We start from the raw sequence: 1,228 nt of genomic DNA, 5'->3' as shown, positions 1-1,228 counted from the left end.
TACTAAAATAATATGTCAATAAAATGCAAAGACACTTGCTGTCATGTCCATAATAGCTATGATTATCTTCTAGCAGATTTTCAGAAAACTTTCCTGGAATGTGTATTGGCAAAATTTACTTCTATCACCTCTCTTGCATCAGCAAAATGCTTAAGTTCTTTAATACTCAAATCCTCATACAAACAAAAATTTGTAGAAAATATTATTAAAATTTTACATTGTTGCACACACATGAGAACTAGCATTATTTTTTTGACCTTAAAACATTTTTACTGATAAAATTCAAAGCTTTTCACTACATTTTCGAAGAAAACCAATTCTTCATCCTGCTTCGGAGCTGCTCGGTCTTCACACTGTAGATGATAGGATTCATCAAGGGTGGAAAGAGAATATAAATATTGCCCATAAGGACGTGAACCAAAGGTGAGAGATGCTTCCCAAAGCGGTGCACCATAGTGAGACCAATGATGGGAATATAAAAAACCAAGACAGCACAGATGTGGGAAACACAGGTTTGTAAAGACTTGAGCCTTTCTTCCCGCGATGCGATTGCCAACACTGTCTGCAAGATGAAAACATAGGAGATGAGAATAAGAACAGCATCCAAGAGCAAGGTACAAATGACCAGAGCCAGGGCATAGAAGCTGTTGAAGCGGATGTCAGAGCAGACCAGCCGGAGTAGGTCCTGGTGCAGGCAGAAAGAGTGGGAGAGGTTATGGGGGCGGCAGTAATGGAAGAACTTCAAACGAATGACAGGAAGAATAGACACAGCACTTCTCATCACAATGCTCACCATTAAATGAATGATTCTCGTATTAGTCAGGATAGATGTATATCTCAGAGGATTGCAGATTGCAGTAAAGCGATCAAAGGCCATGGCAAGAAGGACTCCAGACTCTGTGCAGGAGAGACCGTGGACAAAATAAGTCTGTGCGATGCAGGCATCCAGGCTGACTTCCTGGCTGAGCCCCCACAGGACCCCCAGCACCGTGTGCACTGTGGACAGCCCCATGCACAGGTCAGTGAGGGCCAGCATGGCCAAGAAGTAGAACATGGGCTGGTGCAGGCTCGGCTCGGTCCGGATCACGTGCAGCACCAGGCAGTTTCCCAGAAGCACCATGGCATAGATGGCGGAGAAGGGAATTGAAATCCAGGGATAGTACTGACCTAGGCCAGGGAACCCCCTCAGAATGAATATGGAGGAATTGATAGCAGAAGAAGCAGACAT

General features: G+C 44.2%; 1 protein-coding gene across 1 annotated transcript; it reads right to left on the bottom strand.

Moving 5' to 3' along the window:
- Positions 1–295: 295 nt before the first annotated feature.
- Positions 296–1,228, bottom strand: LOC117029723 (olfactory receptor 51V1-like). Its single transcript, XM_033118921.1, has one exon. It carries the CDS (start codon positions 1,226–1,228, stop codon positions 296–298), a length of 933 nt encoding a protein of 310 aa, XP_032974812.1.

Source organism: Rhinolophus ferrumequinum, chromosome 11 (genome assembly GCF_004115265.2).
Source record: "Rhinolophus ferrumequinum isolate MPI-CBG mRhiFer1 chromosome 11, mRhiFer1_v1.p, whole genome shotgun sequence".
NCBI lineage: Eukaryota > Metazoa > Chordata > Mammalia > Chiroptera > Rhinolophidae > Rhinolophus > Rhinolophus ferrumequinum.
Note: the sequence above shows the minus strand (reverse complement) of the source record. Positions and strands in the feature narration are given on the sequence as shown.